At 48.3% G+C, this 19,565-nt stretch overlaps 1 protein-coding gene across 4 annotated transcripts in view; it reads right to left on the reverse strand.

Moving 5' to 3' along the window:
* Dennd2a (DENN domain containing 2A) overlaps positions 1-19,565 on the reverse strand; it is a 98,649-nt gene that overhangs the window by 17,053 nt on the left and 62,031 nt on the right. For 2 of the 4 annotated variants that reach the window (XM_087657309.1, XM_087657310.1), the window contains exons 5-13: positions 15,869-16,066; positions 13,109-13,202; positions 12,579-12,629; positions 10,800-10,987; positions 7,340-7,449; positions 6,400-6,469; positions 4,283-4,360; positions 2,617-2,757; positions 792-940 (exon numbers count right to left, since the gene is read on the reverse strand). In XM_087657309.1, the coding sequence (XP_087513435.1) occupies positions 792-940; positions 2,617-2,757; positions 4,283-4,360; positions 6,400-6,469; positions 7,340-7,449; positions 10,800-10,987; positions 12,579-12,629; positions 13,109-13,202; positions 15,869-16,066 (1,079 nt within the window). 4 annotated transcript variants of the gene reach the window in all.

Consider the following 19,565-nt stretch of genomic DNA (forward strand, 5'->3'; position numbering starts at 1 on the left):
TGCTCTTAACTTCCAGCCCACCAATCCAAATTCTTTCCTTTTGGATTTTCTTTGATTTGTGATGTGGCCTTCTGAATCGGAGAATATGTTCACTGGGATATGGATGGCATCCTACGGGACAGAGGTGTGTGTGTGTGTGTGTGTGTGTGTGTGTGTGTGTGTGTGTGTGTGTGTGTGTGTGTGGTGTTGTGTTTGATTTCTTTGGTTTAGTTTAATAACAAACAAGAAAGGGATGTAAGTCTGTAATCTTCCACTTAGTCTTGTGGTCTTTCCCTGAATTGAACCTTGTCTTTTCTGTCTGTTCATCTCTTCCTGCCCAACCTCGTTCTCCATTCCAATCAGGGAGCTGCCTCACAGTTTCTGAAGGTGACAGGTTTAGCCTCTACTGATTCCTTGCCTTTGTACAGACAACTCCTTCCGCCTGCAACATGCTCTTAGTCTTAGCGCTAAGTCAGATTGCTCCACACTGGAGAGGAGTGGCCTCTGTCATCTTCTCAACTCACTGCCTCTAACAAGCCCTCCCAACATGGTGTAGTGTACTTCCTGGTCCCCCCACGGAATGAGAACTCTGGAGAGAGTGCCTAGCTCACAGTGAAACCTGGAAAGCAGACCAAATACCAGAGAGGCTTGTGCAACGTGCAGTCCTACATCCCTTTACATTAAGAGTGAGCCTCACAGGCCTCCAGGTAGCCTTGTTTCTCAGAACCCAGTCTCGACACCCTTGAGAGTTTAAGAGTAAGCATGTTTACACGTATGTTTACACGTACTGTCAGGAGCAGCAGAGTTGGTACCTGAGTTTGTCTGCGATGAAGATGACCCTCCTTTCCAGAAGTAGGGAGGCAAAAACACTGACCAAGTGTCGGACACTGAGGGAGGAGAACAGAGACTCAAAGTCCACATGCTCTAGCCGGGAGTCCAGCGGTCGGCACAGCTCAATCACCTGCCAGGGAACAGGAGCAGCTGAGGTGGGCTTACACAGCAGGCCGTCCTGGGACTCCCAGGGCCTCTGCACGGGTGGTCCACTAGCATGGGGAAGGGAAAGAAAAGGCAGGAAAAGGGAAGAGAGTGGAGAAGGAGGTGTTAGAGAAGCAAGTGGCTCGTGCTCAGTTGAGGAGAGTTGGACAAAGGAGACAAGGAAAATGGACGGCACCATCCATGGCCCTTGGCCATATTGGGAGGCTCATCCTCTGCATGCCCCCTGGATAGTTACGTTGAAAACTGACCTAGCCTCAGAGTCCTGGAAGAAATCCTGTCTTCTGAAGGCCTGTTTCAGCTAGAAGGAAATCCCAGGCCTGTGCCTATAGCCCAGGTTGGCTTCAAATTTTCTATGTAGCTTAGGGTGGCCTTGAACTCTCTGTCTGTCTGTCTATCATTGTGTCTGTGATGTGTGTATGAGTGCAGAGACACATGTGCCAAGGCACATACATGTGTGAAGTTTGGAAGACAACTTTCAGGAGCCAGTTCTCCCCTTCTACCACGGGTTCCAGAGATCGCACCAGTCATTGACTTGAGCAGCTGGTGCTTTAAAAGAAAATCTTTTATGTGTATGGTTGTTTCTCTTGCATGTATGTGCACCATGTACATGCAATGCAGTGCCCATAGAAGCCATCAGATCCTCTGGAACTGGAGTTACAGATGGTTGGGAGCCACCATGAGGGTGCTGGGAATCGAACCTCTGGAATAACAACTGATACTCTTAACCACTGAGCCGTCTCTCCAGCCCACGGCCTTGAACTCTTGATCCTCCTTGCTCCGTCTTCCAGAGGCTGAGCTTACAGTGTGCACCATGTCCTAGGAGTTCCAGTCAGTTCCATGACTCTTCCTACCCTTTACTGTCTGATAGGATCCTGGATTTATCACAGGTTACATGTGTGAGTTTCTAAGTTTCCCTGTAAAAAGCGGCTTCGGCAGTGTTGTGAGGGGAGACTGGCTTTTCCTCTACCACAGCATCCACTGAGACCTCTCCCTACACTGGGGCCCTCCCTCCTGACCTTCAGTACAGTTCCATGGTCAGCTAACTCTACCTGGATGGGGTAGTTTTGGGTTCCCAAGAACTGCTCAGTGCTGGACAACTGGGTTGAACGGGTACATCTCTTCTGCGTCTAGAAGCAACTGGTTTCCAGCAGAGATCCAAGGCTGGAGGAGACCAGTGCTCTGATGTTTACTGAGATAGACGGTATGAAAAGAGAGATGAGAACATACGTTGTCATCAGGTCCCATGGTCTGACCAGGCCAAGGACAGGCTTTGAAGGGTAGGGTAGATATTAAGTACACCCAAGATGGTCTTCACTGAAAAGAACAATTCAAGTTACAAAGTTATAAAGTGAGGCAGGCCCCAAACGTGAATAGATCTAAATGAGACTGATGACGGACAATGGGCTTCAAAAAGAAGCCAGGGCGCACAGAGCACATCTCTGGCAAACCTCATGTTGTACAGCATGGCTCCTGTGGGTTGCTCCCAGGAGCCGAGCCGCTGGACAGACAGGACTGAGGGTGGGTGAAGAGGACTGACCACTGAATTGGATGCCCTGCTGAAAGGCACAGCCTCTCCAGTCACAGGGACTGGGCTGGCTGGACCACCCGTTCTCCTGGCAGAGGAAGAGTCTGACAGCTTACCTCAGTCCCCGAACCTGGTAGGAAGTTCTTGACAGTGATGGTTTTGCCCAGGGCTGGGAAAGGGGCTTCCATGACACTCCTCATGAGGGGCTGCACCAGGGCAGGGGAGATTCCTCTTCTCTTTTCCACCTCGTCCAAGATCTATGAGAATAAGAAAAGTACCTCAGCTATGCTGAAGTCCGTGTGCTCAGTTCTGGTGTAGAGGACCTGCCAGAGCAACTCACGGATTAGGGGGATGGAGATGTGGGAGCTCATGAGGGGCTGTTGGCTCCTTGGGGGTATAAAGTTGGTTTTTTTTGAAGGTGTGGCTGGCCCCTGTATGTTGACCACAATAATACCCGTGAGCATATATAAGGATGACACAAACTGAACCTAACAGTTACTACAAGACAAGGGGGCTGGTGAAGAGCACTGACTGCTCTTTTGAAAGATTTGGGGGTTTGCAACACCATAGGAAGAACAACAATATCAACCAACTGAACCCCACCAGAGCTCCCAGGGGTATGGGAGAGTGGAGAACGGGGATAACATTTGAAATGTAAATACATAAAATATCCAAGAAAAATAAAATTATTAAAAAATAAAGAAAGATTTGAGTTTGATTCTCAGCACTCACATGGTGGCTCACAGCTACCCTTAACTCCTGTTCCAAGGAATCTGACACCCTCTTCTGGTCTCCACAGATACGGCATGCACACAGACATGCATGACAAAACCCCATACACATGAAATAAAAATAAAAAGTCCTAAAAACAACAACAATAACAACAAAAGCCAGCATGGTGGCACATGCCTTTAATCAAAGCCCTTGGGAGGCAAAGCAGGCAAAATTCTGTGACTTCCAGGCTGGCCTGTTCTAGGTCAGCCAGGGCTACACAGTGAGACGTGACCATAAGGAAATAAGCAAACAATGATAACGGGCGCATGGGTGGGGGCAGGGTGGAGAACAGAGGTGGGTCTCGGGAGGAGCTGGGGGAGGAAGAAGAACGAGCATGATTAAAAATAAACCCAGGGGTTGGGGATTTAGCTCAGCGGTAGAGCGCTTGCCTAGCAGTGCAAGGCCCTGGGTTCCGTCCCCAGCTCCTAAAAAAAAAAAAAAAAAAACAAAAAACAAAACAAACAAAACAAAACAAAACAAAAACCCAAAGTGAAAAACCACGCACATGTATGGAATCACAAAGAATTAATAAAAATGTGTAACAGTCTCCACAAAGAATTAGGGGGAGCTCTGCAGTTCCTATCAGGGGCTTCAGGGCTCGTTTACCATGTGACTCTGTAGTTCACACTACTCATTAATAGGGAAGCCACTGTTTCTTCTTGTTGACATGTGACTTGCTGGCTAATCCGTGTACATTTTTTACTCCTGGGCTTTGTGCATAATAGGGACTGAGCTACAATGCTGACCCACACAAACTTCCTCCCTTCTTTGTTCCTTTCTCTTCTTCAGGGCACCAGTTCTTCTAGGAGTGAGCCACTCTGGCCACACCCTTCGCTAACTCTTATTTCTTGAACTAACAATGAGAGAAATGGATAAAAAGTGAGGAGGGAGCAGACAGGGAGCAAAATACTAAGATTGAAAGCAGCAGGGGACGGGGCGCTGCTGCAGACAGATGCCACTTCCAGCCCTTGCCCTGCTCTCCCACCCTCTCTCTGGGCAAGTCCTCACCTTTGAAAAGAGGCTGAAGCATCCCAGGCGGCTCACGATGCAGTAAACCTCAGGAAGTCGCTTCCCTTTGCCTCCAGGCTGTTTGGGAGAGAAACATTTGGACTTGTGAGTGTTGAGGTTGGGGAAGGTGGACCCCCGAGGCCCTGGAGCTATCCTGTGTCAGTTGTGGAACACCCAGTAAGGCAGGCACTTGCTAGCACCCCATTTTACCATTCAGAAGCCTGAAGGTCACAGCATGCATTTTTGCTCTACAAATATTTCTGGCATTTACTTACTTACTTACTTACTTACTTACTATCTGTGTGGGTGGGTACATATGCCAGGGCACATATGTGGAGGTCAGAGGACAACTTGCAGGTTAGTTCTCTCTTTCCAGAACTAGTCAAGACACCCTGGAGCTGGAGTTATGGATGGCTGAGAGTCTTCAGGTGCATTCTGGGAACCAAACTAGGTTCTTTGTAAAAGTAAGAAGTGCTCTAAGCCCCCAAGCCATATTTCCAGCCCAAGTGGGTCCCAGGAATCAAACATAGGTCATCAGGCTTGGCAGCGAGCACCTGTACCTCCTGAGCCATTTAGCCTGCCCTAGTTTTATTCTTTAGAAGGACCCAGGTCAAGGGTTTAACATGCATGGGTGCTGAATGTGGTCTGGGGACCTGCTTCACTGTAGCCCCTCCTACCAGTTGTTTGAGACGGAATGTCATAATATCATAATCAGTACCCTAAATGAGAAATTATTTCTGAAGACCCTTCTGGGAAATCACTTTAAACTCATTTTCAAGGGAAAAGGACCAATCAATGTCAACACTTTAAAGCAACCATAATAACACAGATATCACTCCACTTACTCTCTTTGGTTGTTACCCTTGGTTTTTACCTATCAAATCAATAAATATTGTCACACAGTAGCTGCTCCATCCCTCCTCCTCCCTGCAATGGCTGGAGATAGAAACCAGGGCCAGCGATGACGTATATACATACATACATACATACATACATACATACATACATACATACATATATACATACATGCGCGCGTGCATACACACACACACACACACACACACACACACACACACACATCTCTATGCCTGGCATCCCTGGAGGTCAGAAGACCAAACTGGATATTTTCTAACTACAGTTATGGATGGTTGTGAACCAGCAGGTGCTGGTTCTGGACTCCAAACCCGGTGTCTTTTGCAAAAGCAAGAAGTGCTCTAAGCTCCTGTACCAGCCTCCCAGCCCAAGTTTCTGATTCTTTTTTTTTTTTTAATATTTATTTATTTGTTTTATGTGAGTACACTGGCACTGTCAGACACACCAGAAGAGGGCATCAGATCTCATTACAGATGGTTGTGAGCCACCATGTGGTTGCTGGGAATTGAACTCAACGACCTCTGGAAGACCAGTCACCGCTCTTAGCCACTGAGCCATTTCTCCAGTCCCAAGTTTCTGATTCTTAAATATTCCAAAAGGGATATTTTTACATTATCTGAATCTTCTAACTATTCTTAATGCTCTCATCCAGCAATCAGGTCTGTTTAGCAATGTTTTATTGCAAAGGAAATTTGGCTTAAGCAAGAAAAGATCTTTAATTTGGGAAAAATCAATGAAGTGTTTTCTTCCTTTTTTTTTTTTTTTTTTTTGGTTTTTCAAGACAAGGTTTATCAAGATAAGGTGTAATAGCCCTGGCTGTCCTAGAACTCATTCTGTAGACCAGGCTGGCCTTAAACTCAAAGATCCGCTGCCCGTCTCTCTGCCTTTGAGTGCAGGGATTAAGGGTGTGTGCACAATACCTGACAATAAAGTGTTTTCTTACTGATGGAAATAATCACTTCTACCGAAGGAAACCCAGTGAGTTTCCAAATCATCCCTCTCCTCGTACCCCCTCTCTCTGTGAGTCTGTGTGTCTATGTGGTGTGATTAGCCCTGACTCAGGAGCCTCCGGCACAACTTCTTTGGTACTGGGACTGCAGGTGCACATTACCAGGGCTAGCCTCAGCTGTGATTTTAACTCCCTGGTTAACCTGCCACCCCCGGCTCCTTCTCCAGCAGCACAGGTGACATGCGAGTGTCTGTCGAGGGGCTATCTGTCTGGGAAGCGCTGGCTGGATACTAACCAGCAGTCTTCGGCAGTAGCCAAACCTTCTGCTGCCATCTTCTCCAGTTAAGACAAACGAGAACGTTTCACTGCGGTTGAGGAAACACAAACAGGTTACAAAACCCGACACACCCCAAAGAGACGCCCCCTACTGGAGCGATCAAGTGGCAGTAAGGAAGGGGGACAGGCTGGAGAGGCCGCTCATGCTCCTTGCTCTGACTGCCCATCTCTTTGTGAGACTTGGGTCGCCAAAGCAAATGTCAAGGAGTGTACCGAAAATGTCCTGAGAGGAAATGAGGCTTTTCTGCCCTGAGCTACCCCACAATTCTGTCACCTGAGTGATCCTAGGCCTTAGGAACAGCTGCTATTTACTACAGAGAGGGACGAGGGATGGCTGTCTGTCTCCACAGTGGAAGGTGAGGATGTGACTCAGGAGGGACCAGCTGAGGAGAGAACAGGTTGGGCCTTTCTCAGGACTGCCTGCAGTGTGGTTCTCTCACAGGAATGTTTACACCTTGAGGTTTGCCTTTCAGGCAGCAGGCCAACTTCTTAGGACACAGTGTGCCTCAAGCACTCCGCATATGAGCCTGGTGAGTTGGGTGACTTCTGATGGCTCTAAAGCAGAAATGCGAACAGATCCCAGGCCTAGCGGCAGCTAGAGAAGTCACTGGAAGGCTTCTGGACCCTGTGTGGGTGAGGACGGACGACAGGCTGCTGCCCTAACTTCTCCCAGGTTAGGATTATATCCGGGAGGTCTGACACAGAGCTGCAGACTGTGTGGAGGCTTTGTTAACACCCACTTAGCGGGCACCTTTTGCCTCGGGGAAGTTTTAAAAACCCACAGGGGAAATCTCTAGGCTGGTACCCATCAGGACTGCTTAACTCCTGAGTTCCAACCTCCGTACCCGACATCCAACTCTCGAACTCTGGACATGGACAGAGCCGTTGGAAGCGCTTACCTGGTAAACTCCTGGACAGGACTCCAGTCCTTGGCATCAGGGAAGCAGAACTGGGGAATAGCCTTCAGCTGGTCCTCAGCCTCTCTCAGGAACTTGAATGACTTTTCTAACTGCAGAGAGAAAGTTGGGAGAGAATCACAGACTAAACCCCACTAAGGGACAAAGAAAAAAGTCCCCGTGCTCCCTTCTCTGCCTATGACTACCATTCAGCAACTTCCTGGGGAAGGGTCTGAAGCCCATCTGTGGGCTGTTTCCCCCGAGACAATCCCAACTGTAGTCTGAGAGGGCAATCCGGAGACAGACAACCACAGGCTTCAGAGAGACGTCCTGATTCACACTCTGGACTACGTGTAAGAAAGGCTCTGTGGCAGTCCCTTCCAAAGGGCGCGTGTGGATATGGGGAGCAGTGCTATCCATCAGCTCTTCTGACTGCCAAGTGTGGTAATCCCCAGTGACTGATAGCAAGGTCATGCTGCACCTAGAAACCAACTGGTCTCACCGGGACACTGAACGCAGAGCTGGAAGGGAACTTAGACAGCATGGGGCCCACACTCTCATTTCACAAGGGAGGAAACATGACCTGTGATTTGTCCTGGTCACACAGCAAGTTTAGGGGGAGGGAAGGTGGTCATGACAGCTGGTGTCTCTGCCTCCCACACTCAGGACAGAATCCCAGGCAGTACGGACGGGAAGGATGAGGATCAATTAAGTCTGATTTAGAAATCATATTTAATGTCATGAAGACCAGGCATGGTCATGCACACATGTAATCTCGTCCACTTAGCTGCATAGTGAGTTCAAGGCTGACCTGGGCTACATGACAATGTGTCAACACAAACGGACAAAGGACAGTAACGAACTTGCTTATTTTGTGTATCAAATCAATAGGAGTCTGTTTTCATTTTATAGGTAGTTTTTTGTTTTGTTTTTATTCTTATTTATTTGTTTACTTTTATGTATATGTGTGTGCACCTGGATGAGTTTATGTGCACTACATTTGTGCAGGTGCCCTGGGAGGTCAGAGGGCATTGGATCCCATGGAGCAGTTGTGAGCCACCTGGTGTGGGGGCTGGGAAAGGGATGAAGTACCCCTCAGAGAGTGGTAAGGTGCTCTTAACCACTGAGCCATCTCTCCAGACCCTTGCTTTGCTTTCTGGAGACAGGGTATCAGTATGTAGTTCAGGCTGGCTTCAAACTCACAAAGACTCTCCTGCCTCAGTCAGCCACACCTGGCTTAATGGAATATTACTAGTGTGACAATGTGGACTCCCGACCTTGAATAAAAGGTTTATTAGACTGTGGGATAAACCCCATTTCTTAAAAGCTTATAAAAAGTCTGGGCATGGTGGTGCACCCCTTTAATCTCACCACTTGAGAGGCAGAGGCAGGAAGATCTCTGAGTCTGAGGCCAGCCTGGTCTATATGGTGAGTCCCAGGTTATGAGGATGAAATAGACTCTGTCTCCACATGCACACATGTACCCACACAAACAAGCATTACCCAGAGAACCCCGAACGGCAAAATCGGGAAACATCTAAACGAAAAGGTCCAAGTCTGGGCTGTATAGAAGCTTATCTCGGGCTGGAGAGACGGCTCACCTGTTAAGAGCAGTCTGCACTCCCTGAGCTCAATTCCTACCAACCACCTGGTGGCTCATAACCGTACTGGGGTCTGAGGCTCTTCCAGTGTGCAGGCACACATGCAGACAGAGCACTCATACATATTAAATAAATAAATAAAATAAAAAGACTATCTCGAAACAAGGAGGTGCAGAATGATCCAGAATGAACAGAATAAAACAGACTCACATAAGAAATATCAGGGGCCAGATACACTTCCAACAGGGAAAGACCAGTTAAACAAAGGAGGCTCCCTCCATACTGGGGCATTAGAGAACTTCAAAAATTATGCTTCAAATTTGAACTAACTATGTTTTAGAATAATATGCTTACAAGGCTGTGCATTGAACAAGATACAAAAGCCATAGTTATGACTGAGAGTAACAATAGAGGGGACACAGTCTGAGGAAAGACTAGAAGCCGAAACAACAACATGCTAGCTGTGGAGAGCTCGTGCAGATCATGGGTGACTTTTTCTTTACATCTTCCTGAGTGAGCTCTGTTTTCAATAGTGACTTAACTATCTCCTAAAAGGGGGTTTAGTGAGGCTCCAGGCAGCAAATGGCAAGCAATCAGCGGTTCTAATGACTCAGTAATGAATTCATGACTTGATGCCTTTGTTCTGGAACCCCAATTAAGTGTTACCACGTGCTCCACAATGTGCTGAGCCCTGAGGGCAATGCAGAATGACAAGCCGGGCCTCATGCCTTGGCGCCTCCTGGGGCTCTCGACTGGGCTGTATGAGCCAGTCGCATATGATACACTGGGGGTTTTCAAGAGCATGTTCCCTAAAGGTGTTGGAGGAAGAGGGCAGGCGCTTGTGCCCATGGTTACTTCCATTCACACCATCGTTCCAAATGTCAGCATACTTCTCGTATACCTCCTCCCCACCACCCCCACCCCCCCACCCCCTGCAAAGGGCAGGAAACCCATTGTATTCTCTTTATAATCACTTTGGGATCAAGCAGAAGATCCTTAGAATATCTGGATGTAAGCACTGGTTTGAGTGAATTAGAATACAGTTGACTCTTTAATGCAGATGTGAGAGCCCAAGAGTGGCAACACTGGCTTTATTAAGTGCCCCTTTTTTAGGTGCCTAGAAACGATTGGTGGTGTAAGCCACAATACGGCAGGGTTCCCTTCCCTGCCCCGAGCCCCCACCCCCCAACACCTAGCGGAACAGGATGTATTCAAAGAAGATTCAGCTCAGACATAAGGTGATGGATTTAGGAGTTGTGTGGCTTAAGGAGAAAATGCTGAGATGGGCTGAGGGGCTGGATAAGGAGACGGCAGAACGACAGAGACGATCAGCACTGTGGCCGTAGGAATGCAGGAAGTTTTGTTTGTTCTGAAATATGGTCTCATGCATCCCAGGCCTGCCTTGAACCCACTATGTATCCTTGAAGATGACCTTGAAGTTCTGATCCTCTTTCTCTACCTTCCAAGATTACAAGTGTGCACCACCCTGCCCAATTTATATGGGATTGGGGCTAGGGCTTCTCTTTTTTTCTCTGTGTAGCACTGACTGGCCTGAAATTCTCCATGTAGACCAGGCTGATGTCAAACCACACAAAAATACCCCTGTCCACCTCCTCAGTGCTGAGCTTATTAAAGATAATATGCCACTACAACCTGGATTATCTTTGCCTGCTTTTTTTGGGGGGGAGTTGCATCCTTTAATCTGTCCTCCTGGACCCTGTCATGTTCCCAGTATTAGCTTTTTCACGGGGCAGACACTCCTTGGGGCTCACTCCTTGGGGTTCCAGACCCCTCCCTGAACCCAAGCTGACAGCCAGAACATGGTGGTCCCCGGGCAGCCCCCAGCGACCCATCTCCCCTACCTTCAGAGGAAATTGCTGGGTGAGCTCTGGCACATAGGCAGCCCCTGCCTGCTTCTTGTGTAGAGATACGACCACAAAGTACTCGAAGAGTTGCCTCTCTTGGTACTCAATGAGATCTCGGTCAAGTGATGAGTACCGAGGGGCCTGCTTCAGGCGTGACTTCACATTGACCAGGCGCTGGCTGTGAGCTGGAGAGAAAGAAGCCGCAGGCCTGTTGTGACTCACTTGTCAATGTGGAATTGCTCAGCATCCAACTATTATGTAATTCCTAGCTTCAGTACGTTTTCTAATCCCCGGAGTCTTTCCACATCTAGCAAATTAGTAGAAAACTCTCTGGCCTCTTGCCAAACTCGTGGGAGGGGTGCCATTCATTTACAGGCCTGTCGGCCAAGCAAGGCACAGTACCCAGGCTCAGATCTGGCCGGGGCTTTGTGGCTAGGCCTGGAGATGGACACGTTTCCTCTTTGTCTGTCTTTAGGGTGGAGACTACCTTTCTCCTTATTCACTGCCATGTCTTTCAGTTTGTGTGATATTACAAAATCCAGACTATGGGACTTTTGGAGCTGAGGGCTTTGTAAACATCCTGTATGACGTGACAATAGAGATCTGGCTACCTCAGGAACCCCCTCCCACCTCTGCTCCAACCAGTTCTCTGCAGTGGGAACAGACTTACTTGTTCTGGGGGTGGCCCAGTAGTAGATGGTATCTGAGGTGAATGAGGGAGAGCCACTAGGTGTCACCTCACTTAACACCCAGGGCTGCCTTCACTGTTCTCTCATGGGGGGCTGAGAAGTCTCAAAAAATTCACTAAGTCTTAGACCAGGATCACTGAATGTCAGGCCCACAGGCACCAATTGCTTTACCAACTTCATCTGGCAAGAAAGGAGCCAGAGGCTCTGAGATCTTAACAGATTGCCTAAAGTTCATATAACCATTATCAAGTAGGGTACCTGACATCATCATCAGGTGGCTGCGTTACTGTCATACCTGATCTCTGCACAGGTCTGGCCTACTATCAAGCCTTGATAAGCAAGCCTGAGCAGGCCATCTGTCCCTTAGCTGTAGGAAGGAGCCATGTCTACAGCTGGCCAGTCAACTCATGCACCCTGCTCTCCTCACCTCCCAGTCAGCTCATGCACCTGTTCTCCTCACCTCCCAGTCAGCTCATGCACCTGTTCTCCTCACCTCCCAGTCAGCTCATGCACCTGCTCTCCTCACCTCCCAGTCAGCTCATGCACCTGCTCTCCTCACCTCCCAGTCAGCTCATGCACCTGCTCTCCTCACCTCCCAGTCAGCTCAGGCACCTGTTCTCCTCACCTCCCAGTCAGCTCAGGCACCTGCTCTCCCCACCTCCCAGTCAGCTCAGGCACCTGTTCTCCTCACCTCCCAGTCAGCTCATGCACCTGCTCTCCCCACCTCCCAGTCAGCTCAGGCACCTGTTCTCCTCACCTCCCAGTCAGCTCATGCACCTGCTCTCCTCACCTCCCAGTCAGCTCAGGCACCTGTTCTCCTCACCTCCCAGTCAGCTCATGCACCTGCTCTCCTCACCTCCCAGTCAGCTCAGGCACCTGTTCTCCTCACCTCCCAGTCAGCTCATGCACCTGCTCTCCTCACCTCCCAGTCAGCTCAGGCACCTGTTCTCCTCACCTCCCAGTCAGCTCAGGCACCTGTTCTCCTCACCTCCCAGTCAGCTCAGGCACCTGTTCTCCTCACCTCCCAGTCAGCTCAGGCACCTGTTCTCCTCACCTCCCAGTCAGCTCAGGCACCTGTTCTCCTCACCTTTTAGCTTCTCCTCTGTGTCGCTGTCAGACTCACTGTTTTCATCTGTCACTGGAACAAAACAACAAGGAAGGAAGAGGTAGATGTGAGTCCCAGCGCAGGAAACAAACCCCAAACTTCTAGGCGAGAGGGGGATGTTTTGTCAACTAAGTAAAACATGTCAGTCAAATTCGGCTCAACTAAATGCATTAGCAAACTGATTAGACTCAGGGTAAGATGGCTCCTTGAGCAGACTATCTATAGCAAGAGGCAAAAGCCCTCTATTGTAGCCAGGAAGGTCGCTGCCGGGTCAGGTGACATGCAGCCCTCAGCTGACTTGATGGTAGGCAAGGCAGAGGGAGCCAGAGCATGTGCCACTGAGGCGGGCTCCTGGCCCTTTATCCCAGAGAGAAGAGCAGACAAGAAGCAGCCATTGCTTCCTCCTTGGCAAACTGGGGAAAAACAAGGGAGGATGCATTCTCTAGGAAGGATGTCTTCTCCCAGTTCTAGTGAGGAGAACAGTCCTAGCAGGGTGGGCCAGAGGAGTCTACCTTTTCCTGAGTTGCTCTCCGTGGACTGGGATAGCCTTTTCACCCGTTTCTTTCCTCTCCGGGCCTCATAAATGGCATTGATCCTCAACACCAGCTGCCAGATACCAGAAGAAAAGCCATCGTTAATTACAACCCTGGTGCAGATGGTTGTCTACGTTGACCCTTCTTTCCTAGGATGATGAAGGGAAAGGGGAGGGGACACACTTCCACTGCCTCATGTCTTCTGATCATTCTTTTTTTTTTTTCCAAAAGGTTCTCTACCTTTTTTTTTTTTTGAGCTGAGGACCGAACCCAGGGCCTTGCGCTTGCTAGGCAATTGCTCTTCTGATTATCCTTGTCAAGCACACTGTCAAAACACTGAAGGAGGCTGTCTCCACTGTTGTGAGGCCAGCCAGGTCTAAACGCCCCTGCCCAGCCCAGACACTGAGGCAGTCCTGGGCTCTCGGTATCACTCAGTTCCTCCTTCTGATACTTTAACACTGTGATGTCACTGTGGCTTACGTATTTACTCCCAAAAAAACGAAACAGGAGAAGGAAAAGACAGAATAATTCCCAGGCAGGGCCACTTTGGGGGGAACCATTCCAAAGAACGTTTGAGCAGCCCCAGCAGAACGGTTGCCTTCAGAGTCCTACTCCTGACTGTGCAAAAAGGAGCTCTGTGGAGGAACCTCGCTCCCATGCTCTCGGGTCCCCATTGTACAGCAGCACATGTGTGGCACGGAAGTAGCCAGAGTGCTCTGAAACGTGACGCATCCCAGGGCTTAGGCCCACTGTTACAGAGCCTCTGCTTCCTGCCATAGCACCGTCTGGACCCTGTGGGCTGTCACTGCTTACAACAGTCACTTCCTTGAGAACAGAGCTGCTTCAAAGGCAAAGGTCTCTCTTGCTGTTGGTGATTCCTGTATCTCTCCTTCCTGTCCTCTCCTCAGCCGCTGACTGTACTCACGTGTCGTGCCAGATCACTAGGGCTTGTCAAAAGGGTACATGGTACATGTGCCTTAGATTCCCACACCAAAATTAGTTTAACATTCATCTTTTTCTTTGTGGGGAGCTAAAGAATGAACTTAGGGTTATTAAGTACACTAGGCTTGTACTCTACCACTGAGCCTAACCTTGACTCTGCCTTTTTGTGGGGTGGGGTGGTACAGAACTCACTCACTACTTAGCTCAGACTGGTCTTGAGTTTATGATGCTTCCCTTAGTCTCCTCCTAAGTGTGTGGACTACAGACATGAGCGAGTACACCTAGCCAAGCACTCAATGTCTGTTTTTACTTTTTTTTTTTTTTTTTTTTTCCGGAGCTGGGGACCGAACTCAGGGCCTTGCGCTTACTAGGCAAGCGCTCTACCACTGAGCTAAATCCCCAACCCGTCTGTTTTTACTATACCTTTACTTTCCTGGCCCCCTCTGGGTACTAGCAGGCCATTTCTTTGGCCTCTCTGGGCCTGACTGATGTCCAGAGAGTTACTTCAGGTTATTTCAAACGTCTCTTGCCTTTAACTTTCTAGGTGATCAAGACGTTTAGTAGTCCTCTGCTGCCCTTCACTCTAGTGTGTTTCTCTGGGAGCCACTCAACGGGCACCTGAAAGGCCCTCTCAGCAGAGCCCCTGAAATCATGGCCCATTTTTCCTCTCCACAAGGGCAGCCTCCAAGTTAACCTGAGGTAAAGGAAGGAGGAGAAGGAGGAAATCTACCATGCATAGTTGAGGCAAAACAAACAGCATAAAAATGTGGACTAGAAGTGAAGAGATGGGTCAGTGGTCAAGCACATAGGCTACCCTTGTAAATGATCCATGTTCTTTCTCTGTCTGTCTGTCTGTCTCTGTCTCTCTCTCCTTTGTAAGTATAGGTGTTTCACCTTTATGTAATGTGTCTTCATGCATGCATGGTGTCTCTAGAGGCATTAGATCCTCCAGAACTGGAGTTACAATGGTTATAAGCCACCAAGTGGGTGCTGTGAGTTGAACATGGATTCTCGGGTTGGAGAGATGGCTCAGTGGTTAAGAGCACTGTCTGTTCTTCTGGAGGTCCTGAGTTCAATTCCCAGCAACCACGTGGTGGCTCATAAGATCTGGTGCCCTCTTCTGAATGCATGCTGAGAGAGAGAGAGAGAGAGAGAGAGAGAGAGAGAGAGAGAGAGAGAGAGAGATTGTGTGTGTGCATTTCTGTGTGAAAGTGTGGTGTATGAGTGTGTGTGACTATTAAGACTGTTAAATCTCTACCCTATCCTTCCTATCTTGGACCAGCTCTCTCTCTCTCTCTCTCTCTCTCTCTCTCTCTTTTTCTCTTTTTTTTTTTTTTTTGGTTCTTTTTTTTGGAGCTGGGGACCGAACCCAGGGCCTTGCGCTTCCTAGGCAAGCGTTCTACCACTGAGCTAAATCCCCAACACCGGACCAGCTCTCTTAAATGGATCACTAGCTCCTCTCTGTAAGTCAGTCACTGAGGAGAATGTATCTAAATGGTAGAGTGCTTCCCTAGCAAGTGTGAAACTCATGTTCAATGTCACACACACACACACACACACACACACACACACAAACACACACACACAGTCGCAGGAAAAGACTCTTGTCAAAAGGTTAGGTAAGGAGAAGGGCACAGACTACAGTGGTAACAGATGACCCACATATCCTAGTTTGGTGTCTGTCTGTCCCACAATGAGGGAAAACCAGAGGACCTCCTACTCTCTCTCCTCAACCTCCTTCCTTTACAGAGAAGTGGGGGGTGCATCCTGGACCTCAAAACCCAAAGTATGTATTACCTTGGGGATCTTTTTCTTCTTCCTGCCATTCTGTAGGTCTCCAAGGTTAAAGAAAGTGTCGTCCGGGCTGCTAGGTGTGGAGGGAGGGCTAGTTCTCAGCGGGGACCCAGTTCCATCCCGGCTCAGCTTCCTAGTGTCCAACAGCTTGAAGTTTCTTCTCTCCGAGTTTTGCCGGAAAAATGCAGACTTGGACAAGGACTGCTGTGTGAGAAAGGGGAAGGCATCAGTCCATACAAAGGGACTGAGGTGTACGGTCAGTGCAGAGACACGGAACTGAGCAGGCTGGGCTGGGTTCCCAGGGTACTGTGGTTTGCCATGCTAACTAGGCTGTGCTACCATTCCACTGTGGAAAATGTATGCGACAGAGGATGTAACTCCAGTTTAATCTCTTTTCAGATGTGTGGGAAGCCACCTGCCACCACTGCTTTACAGTTGAGCCTTGATAAAAGTTACATGTCAAGGGGTTGGGGATTTAGCTCAGTGGTAGAGCGCTTGCCTAGCAAGCGCAAGGCCCTGGGTTCGGTCCCCAGCTCCGGAAAAAAAAAAAGTTACATGTCCAGGGAATTGCAGGACTAAACCGGCTTGCCAGGGGCCTGCTCTGTAGGAACTGTCGTCCCTCTGGGCATTCGCATCTTCTTCTATTTGGAGTACTGAGGTTTGAGTCTAAGGCCTTACACGGACAGGCACTCTACCGCTGAGCTAGAGCCCCAATCCAGGATTTTGTTTCTGAAACAAAGCTTCTTTCAAATCGAAAAGCAAACCAAAAGTTTACAGCTCAGTAGAGAGAGTGGCTCAGAGGACTCATGTGGCACATACACAGTGCCAAGTTTGATCTTCAGAAACCCCCAAAATAAAAATGAACTTTACTCCTGGCCTGGTAGAGCATGGCTGTAATTCTAGCACTGGGGGAAAAGGGGGAACCAGATGTACATGGCAAAGTCCTCCCCAGCTGCACAGCAAGTCTGAGGCTCGTCTGGGCTGCACGAGGCTCTCTGTATCAGAGAAAAATAAAAAATAAAAAAAAGAGAGAAAGAAAAAAGAAAAAAAGAAATTTATAGTTCACAACACAGAAGAGAATCCATTTTTTTCCTGATAAATACAAGTTGATAAGCACAAGCCCACTCAAAGAGACAAACAAAACAAAACAAAAAGCAAAAAAAGATAAGAATGCTCCTAAAGTGGGAGTATAATGATTCCCAGATCTGTAGAAGAATCTGGACTTGCTCCAAAAGTAAAAGAGAATTCAGGCTCCACCAAGGAAACATTTTTCACTCAAAAAAGTAACAATTTGCTAATCCACTCTGTAAGAGAGACTTTGGGGAAAGTAACTTCCTTACACCACGATTGAGAATCAAACCAGCAAACCTTGAGGAGGGGTAAGCTGAGCACACGTTAAAAAATGACAATGTGCATACCCTACAATCCAGCAGTCCCACCCCTAGGAATTCCCCTTCCTGACGCACGTGGGTAACGTTATATTGCAAATGGAAAGTTACACTCTGCAGAGAACATCATACATTGTGACATGGCGTGCGATCACAAAGTGCCGTGAACAACCTAAATGCCCATCGACAGAGGTTGAGCAGACAGATTGGGATAGAACCTGATGGTGGAAGAGCAGGCAAACGTCAGATGAAAGTTGAAGACGGTATAAAGGTTCTTCGGGCACAGATTGTATTTTTTAAATGTATCTATTTTATTTTTATGTAAATAGGTATTTTGTACACCATGCACATTCCTGGTGTCAGCAGAGACCAGAAGATGATGTTGGATCCCCTGGGAATGGAGATATAGATGGCTGTGATTGTCACATGGGTGCTGGGAATGAAGCAGGGTCCTCTGGAAGAGCAGCCAGTGCTCTTACCTGCTGAGCCGTCTCTGCAGAGTGGGATCATTTTTAACGGTTATTTACTGTGTGTGTGTGTCAGTGCTTGCTGTTGGTGCACGTGGAAGCCAGGGGACAGCTTTCCAGGGGTCACTTCTCTCCTTGATTTTGAGGCAGGGTCTCTCTTGTTTTTGCTACTGTACTGTGTTCAGGAAATTCCTGATGATCATTTTGTCTGACTTTCATCTAATCATGATAGGGCTGAGCTTGTAGACTCTTACCGGCACATCCAGCGTCTTAAAATTACCAGCTTATGTAGTACTGTGTGTATGAGTGCATGCTGTGCGTGCCACCGTACGTGTGTGGAGAACAGCTTTCAGTCTTTCTTCCTAGCTTTACCTGGTTAATGGGACCAAACTCAGCATGGCCGCTTGTGCAGCAAGCACTTTTACCCACTGAGCCATCTTGCTGGCCCATCAGTTGAATGTTGCTCTGCATAGAAAGCAAGGCATGGCATGTTGGTTTTCATGTGTTTTAAGATATAGGGTATCTGTCTGGAGAGATGGCTCAGAGGTTAAGAGCACTGTCTGCTCTTCCACAGGTCCTGAGTTCAATTCCCAGCAACCACATGGTGGCTCACAACCATCTATAGTGATACCTGGCACCCTCTTCTGGTCTTCAGGTGTACATTCAGACAGAATGCTGTAAACATAATAAATCTTTAAAAAAAATTAAAAAGGGGAAAAAAAAGATATAGGGTATCACTGGGTGTCCCAGCTGTTGGGAGGCAGAGGCAGGTGAATTTCTGTGAGTTTGAAGCAGCCTGGTCTACAGAGTTCCAGGATAGAAACCCTGTCTCAAAAAACCAACCGAACAAACAAACAAAAAGATATAAAATATCTGGCAATCGGTAGGCATTCACTGTCTTTGGTCTCCTTCCTTCCTTTCTTTTTTTTTTTTTTTTCCTTCGGAGCTGGGGACTGAACCCAGGGCCTTGCGCTTGCTAGGCAAGTGCTCTACCACTGAGCTAAATCCCCAACCTCTGTCTCCTTCCTTTCAACACTGATACTTTTCCCCACTCAATATTCTCTCTCTCCTGTGTTTTGGATGCGATGCTGTATGCCTATTCTCCTTGGGGAACCCTCTAATATTTCAGGCTATCTTAAGACATGTCCTCTATAGAACTAATAACCATCTGCCAGTTTTCTTTCGTATTATATTTTCATCACAGGGAACAGCTGGCAGAAGAACTGTTTTGCTTTTATGGTGCTGGGGTGGGGGCAAACCTTGAGCATGAGAGGCAACTGCTCTCCACTGAGTTCCCCCCGACCTATATGTTGTATAGATTTTATTTTATGTGTATGGGTGTTTGGCTGCATGTATATATGTGGACCACATGTGTGCCCAGTGCCCAAGAAGGCCAGAAGAGGACACTGGATCTCCAGCAGCTAGCTGGAGTTAAAGGTGGTAGTGAGCCACCATGTGGGTGCTGGGAATCAAACCTGATAGTTGGGGACTTATGGAAGAGCGGCCAGTGCCACCTCTCCAGCCCTCTTCTTGTTGGTAAAAGACTGATTTTTATCTTATTTTTCGCTCCTGCTCCTCTCAGTGTTTGACTTATTTTTCAGTTATTTGTGTGCATGTGTGTCTGCTGTATGGGTTGTATACGTGCATGTGTGCTTGCAGAGGCCAGAGACATCAATTCCTTTGTAGCTGGACTGAGAGGCCAGTGAGCCTAGTCCCCTCATGGGGACTAGGAACCAAACTCCAATCCTCGCAAAAGCAGTGATGGTGAGCCAGCTCTCTAGTCCTCTAACTTCCTCATTCTTTACCCAGAGAACCTATCTGCTGGGCTGGTGAGATGGCTCAGCA

This window comes from Rattus norvegicus, chromosome 4 (assembly GCF_021556685.1).
Source record: "Rattus norvegicus strain SHRSP/BbbUtx chromosome 4, alternate assembly SHRSP_T2T, whole genome shotgun sequence".
Classification (NCBI taxonomy): domain Eukaryota; kingdom Metazoa; phylum Chordata; class Mammalia; order Rodentia; family Muridae; genus Rattus; species Rattus norvegicus.